The sequence below is a fragment of the Rhincodon typus genome, chromosome 2, assembly GCF_021869965.1.
Source record: "Rhincodon typus isolate 14 chromosome 2, sRhiTyp1.1, whole genome shotgun sequence".
Classification (NCBI taxonomy): domain Eukaryota; kingdom Metazoa; phylum Chordata; class Chondrichthyes; order Orectolobiformes; family Rhincodontidae; genus Rhincodon; species Rhincodon typus.
This window is the reverse complement of record NC_063333.1, coordinates 83,738,863-83,744,862: the sequence shown is the minus strand read 5'-3', so window position 1 is coordinate 83,744,862 and position 6,000 is coordinate 83,738,863. Positions and strand designations below refer to the sequence as shown.

The 6,000-nt window shown below is 35.3% G+C and overlaps 2 protein-coding genes across 2 annotated transcripts in view; one reads left to right on the top strand and one right to left on the bottom strand.

The window, feature by feature from the left end:
* Positions 1-6,000, top strand: part of LOC109931812 (histone deacetylase 9-like) — a 948,406-nt gene that overhangs the window by 81,317 nt on the left and 861,089 nt on the right. The window lies entirely within an intron of this gene.
* Positions 1-6,000, bottom strand: part of LOC109937399 (sorting nexin-13-like) — a 93,971-nt gene that overhangs the window by 11,292 nt on the left and 76,679 nt on the right. Inside the window, exons 7-10 of the mRNA XM_048617100.1 lie at positions 5,634-5,735; positions 3,214-3,302; positions 721-804; positions 1-129 (exon numbers count right to left, since the gene is read on the bottom strand). Of these exons, the coding sequence (XP_048473057.1) occupies positions 1-129; positions 721-804; positions 3,214-3,302; positions 5,634-5,735 (404 nt within the window). The remainder of the gene's footprint in view (positions 130-720; positions 805-3,213; positions 3,303-5,633; positions 5,736-6,000) is intronic.

The window sequence follows — 6,000 nt, the reverse complement described above, 5'->3', positions numbered from 1 at the left end:
AGTATCTAAAGATCGAAGATACTGCAGCTCTTCTGCTGCTCGATCCCTCACTGCTTCTAGTTCTACGACTTTGTCACTTAATTTGATAATATTCAAAAAGGCTTCATAATTACAATTGGCATCACGGATCTGAAATAAAGATTTTCAGTCATTTCTAAAATAATTATATCAAATAAGTTTTAATTGAATTGAATATCTAACAAAAGCAGGCACAGCCTAAAGTCACTGAAAGGGGAACCGAAGTTAATTTATAATGGTTACTAAAGCTACACTCTGAATTTTTAAAACATATTTTCAGTGTTTAGATTTTTCTTTCCTGACACTTCAGGAGTTATTCAAACAGGCACCAGCCGTTGCATTAAAAAAAAACTGAAAAATACTCCCAGGGCATCACCAAAACAGTTTTGCACCTGCAAAATGTAGTTAAATCTGATTGTTTCATTCTCACAAAGGAAAATTTGGGTCCTGATGTTTCTTCCAAGTTCCCTCAAGTTGATTAATATTTTGTCCATCAGTGCAGAAAATTGACAATAGAACACACGTTTACAACCATCTATTCCTTTTATTTATTCCACTCACATACATTAATATATGCCAAATGTATACATTGAATCAAATTCAACCCTATTAAAAATATGCATTCGTTGTACGTAATTCATGAAACAAACATGTTTGCATTCCAAAAGATTCAAAATTCTTAATATCAAACTTGCCACTTACCAACCATATAATATACTGATTAATGTAGTCGGGATCACCGAGTTGGTTGATTAATGGAAAAAGAATACCTTTTGCCAAAATTTCCTGAAAAGTTAAAATAATCCTTTTGAATAAGTTGTTATTTTAAAGTCAGAAGTCAAATGTGTCAGTACACCTGAAAACTTCACACTTCATAAAACATGCAACATGGAATTTTCAGTAGGCTAGCAAAGAACTTGACTATCTGAAAATGTGCAACAATGGAATCAAAGTCATTTATGTGTGAGGGTAACAAAGCATCAACAGAAAACATTCAAGTTTATATATTATAATACAGACGTTTTCTTACAAAGCGTCTTCAAATTCGGTCTGCATGTTAAAAACAGCTATCAATTTGATCAAAATTCCATAAACTATGAAAACTTTGCTCTGTTTGTTTCAACTGAATCAATGAATTACATTCTTGCAGTTACTCTTGGATAGCAACACATTTATTTGTATTCACCACAACCCTGTTGCCACTTTTAACAGTTTGTTGTATTAGTGAGTGCACGACAATAGATAAAGCACACAGAAGCAGTTTTAGATAAATGACTTGTACTTGAAAAACTACACACCTGCTATATGAAGATGTACATAACTCAAGGGCACAGGAAATTGAGTAATTTAAACAAGTCGAAACAGTTTTAATCATTTATGATGATTATGTGACTCAATGCCACAATACAAAAGTGAAAATGTGCAACAGAATTTTATTTGTACACATTTTCTAAAATAAAATGGTCATTTTAATGACGCTTTAGACACTATAACATTAATTGTGCAATAAAGGCCATCTGTGTACAAGAACAACAGAATAGGGTTCTCACTTTAGGTGCATTTCAAGATTCTATAAGCATGTTCACTTCAAAAAGTGCACAGATCCTGCTACCATCCACAATCCAGTTTCCTCTCAAATGCATCTGCATTTTGCCAAATTCAAACTTGATGAAAATCATTGTTATTGGATATCTTTCTGAAGAAACTATTTTTTTTAAAAATTCTTTGATATCTTTAAGAGCAACAATTTGAAGAGATACCTTTCCCCAGCTCCACCATCCCTTTATTTATTTCTGAGCTCCCTCCCCACTCCCCAGTCCTGATGAAAGGTGTAAACCCAAAACATCGAATTTCATGCTTCTCTGATGCTGCCCGACCTGCAGTGTTCCGCCACCTCCACAATGTATTGACAACAATTCGATGAAGTTTGATTACTACAGATGAAGATGGGTTCAAAACAAAAAAAAAATTAGCATTCAATGCGTCCAACGTTAAGTGACAAGAAAAAGAATCACAGAATCCCTATTGTGTGGAGGCAGGTCATTCGGCCCATTGAAAAGTCCATGCCGACCCACTGAAAAGCATCCCACTCAGACCCATCACACCACTGGCTAATCCACCTAACCTATACTCCCTGGACACTATGGACAATTTAGCATGGCCAATCCACCCAACCTGTGCATCTTTGGATTATGGGAGGAAACCAGAGTACCTGGAGGAAACCCACGCCGACATGGGGAGAATGTGCAAACGCCACACACACACACACACACACACACACACACACACACACACACACACAGACTCCCGAGGGTGGAATCGAGCCCAGGTCCCTGGTGCTGTTACACAGCATTATTAACCACTGAGCCACTGTGCTGTTTCTTTATACATCTTTTTAAAAAACAAACATTCAAAAAACTTCTAAAAAAGTTATGATTTTACACTGAAAAGGTCCAGCTCAACTTCTGAAGGCCCCTGGAAGACCTGCAAATAAATGTAATTCACAGATACTTTAAATGGCAATGAATTCAAGCTGGGAGGGCCAGCTTTCCAGATGGACCTACTTTTTTGTGATGATTTCAAAATTAATATAAAGGACTACCTAAAAACCGACTTGCATTGAATGCAAATTGCATTGAAATTGAATGTTGTTTGACCAAGGTGATGCTGATTTTGGACGAATTGTACTTAAAAACTGGCACAATTGAGGCTGATGATTATTAAAAAGAAAACAGCTTTTATACCACAGTTTATCAGCATTTTTAATACAGTATTAGAAGTTACGCAATGCACACTTAATCCAAAATCAGGAAGGCAGGAGTGGGGAATACACAAATTGCTGGAAGAGCATATTCCCATGGTTTTCCTTCTCAATGTCCACAATTACATATGGAGCCTGACACTGGCTCTTCTTCTTTCTAATTTATATCATCGCAAAGTAGCAAGATTTGAAGACTCAGGTCCAGTTTCCGTATGTGAACTGTCACACAGTTTTACCTCTCCACCAATTCCCTCAACGATGTTATTGCTTTTTTGTTACGTTACTTGTTCAACATCTTGACATGAAACAGCTTTATTTTCTCCAGATAAATCAGATAGGTCTTTGATAGATCAGATATCAAAAGGCAGCTGTTGGATTAATTATTGCTCATATCATTTTTATTATAAAATCATCTCAAAAGTTAAAAGTCTCACCCTCAGGAAGTATCTCATGTTTTTGTTATGGAAGTCTCCAGGAGGTAGAAACAAATACAATAATATCTCACAAAGATCCCTCAGGAATGCTAAAAAAAGGGAGAAAATTTGATATCAACAAGTTGCTCGTACCACACATACTGAAATTCTCCAACAGATCAGTTTACTTCAACAATAACTTTGTAGTTATCTTTTTATTTGTCTAATGAAATTGAAAAAAAGTAGCACAGGCACCCAACAGTCTTTGGATTGTTGGTTGGTTTGCCACAACCCGAGCTACAGTTATTCATTAAACATTAAACCCAAGAGTCTTATGTACTTGGAGGACCTTACAGGGTGAAGACCCAAGGACGGGGCAAAGGCCGTAGAAGGAGTTGAGAGCAAAGACGAGGTTTTTAAAACCAAAGGTGTTGTTTAACAAAGAGCTAATATGGGTCAACAAGGACAGGACAAGGAGTCATTATAATTTGCTGGCCTGAAGAACATGGTGTTTGGGACAACCTTAAATTTACTGAGGGAAGAATGTAAAAGATTGCCTGGAAGTAGAATGGAAGAGTATGTCTTCACCTGCCGGAAAATAGCTTCAATGCTTTCCCATAGGACTGGAGGAGTGCAGGGGAAATGGATGCTGTAATAACACAAGACTCCAAAAAAAAAAATAACATGCCTCCTGTTCAAGATGAAGGCTCAACATTAGTCACTTAGACTAAAATACGTCAAAAAAGAAATCACAAACACTATTACTCCTCAAAATAAGCTATAACCCAGTTACGTCAAATAAAATGACAACATGTGGTATGCAACCTTTGAAAGTTAAAACCATTAGATGCAGTCAAAGGGCACAGACCAAAACAAATGCTAAAAGCAGTTTAAGTTAGAGACAGTTTGGAGAAAATATACTGGGAATTAAGGATAAATTGCAACACTATGCCAAATGATTCCTGCAACTATCTGGTTTTAAAAAAGTGATTATTGATACTATAAAAGAGCTCTGCATGAGAAAAGTAAAAGTTTAAAGATTTTGAGAACATTTGTAGCTTTTTTTTGAAGCTTTGAGTCTACAACCTCGAAGGTAAAAAGTTCTAACTTAGTGATATTTAAAAAATTCATAGCCAAGGATCTTGCGTTTATTTGGAAAAAGGACAGAAAATGAGAGGCTCTATTTTAATAATTTTCAATTCAAGCTTTAAAAGAATGTCAGATTTAAGTGAAAAATAATCAAGGTTTTCTTGAATGTTGGTATATTGTGGGAACAGGTAACCGTGAATTAAAACCATCAATAGTTCAAAAGTATAAAATTTTTACTCTATATGCAATAACAATATAGCATTACTTTTTACAGTTTTACAGAGTACTGAAATGATTTGATATTGTTGTGGGTAATCGAGAGACTTTTGTAGAATTCAGTGACTGTTTTGTAATACGAAACATTTGATCTGAACATTTTAAATATAGCTCATGTGACTTGGGGTGGCACAGTGGCTCAGTAGTTAGCACTACTGCCTCACAGCACCAAGAACCCAGGTTCAATTTTACCTGTGTGCGACTGTCTGTTTGGAGTTTGCACATTTTCCCCATGTCTGCTTGGGTCAGTGTGAACTTGATGGACTGAATAGCCTGCTTCCACACTATAGGGATTCTATGATTCTTTTCCTAGCAGTTACAGCAATGTATTGCCTAGCTAGGAACTTGCAGCATTTTTATCCAGTGGATTTAAAGGCTCGGCATAGCTTTACTTGCTTTTAAAAGTCAATTTACTTTTATCAAAGACCTATGTACAATTCTAGATTCTGTAAAATAAAAAAAAAATCTGCCTATCAGGCTTCATCAAAACCACATCTAAAAGTCACATAAATCAAGAAATGCCCTACTCAAACCGTTAAAAAGTGGTTTGGCAAAATGTATTTCAAGCTCAAAGTCTTGATTTAGTCAGGTACAAAGGAATCATTCACCAAATATGGAGGTTACTACAAAAAGGTGCCCCCAACAGAAAACCTAATTGACAAGAAAAAGACGGCAAAAAAATTGCATTTAAAAGCAACCAAGAGGAACATCATGGAAGAACACAAAATTGCACAAGATGTGATCAACTAACTTCTTAATACTATTTAAGCAGCTACAGCAGGACAAGCTGGCACAATTTCAAAAAGGTAAAACTCTCTCATCAGAATGTGCTTTTATCAAACAAATAATAAGCATAACATGACATAGGTTTTCGGAGAATATTACAGTTAAAAAAACTTATAATTATTTAAGAAAGTTACAGACTGATTTTGGAATTCAGAAAGGCAAGTACAAGCGAAACAGTAGGTTTGTATTAGTTGAATAAGCTAAAGTTTGAAATAATTTCCCACTTCCTTATGTGTATTTAGCTAATATAGTAGAAACATTAAAATGAAGGCATAGAAAATAAAATAAACCTTCTTCATCTTTAACTGAAGTACAGATCAGGTCACGGCAGACTTCTTTCTCCATTTCCACTTCAACTTCAAAAAAAGTGTCAACAAATTCTTCTGAAGCATCTGAAGTGACAGAATTGTTGTTCTAATTGATGTATTCAAAATCATTAAATGTTTGCAGCTATATTAAAGCATTTTAGTTAATTTTAAAACAAATAGCTAAATTGGCAATGTTGGTTAAAGGTAACATAGATGACTGAGAAGAAGTACAGAAAGAGATATTCTAATGCATTATAAAAATTATCTAAATTGAAAGTCTGCAAACGTACAGAAGTAGACCCTCTGTCCCCATTAAGGCCACCATCCACTGGTAAGTAAATGATTGATC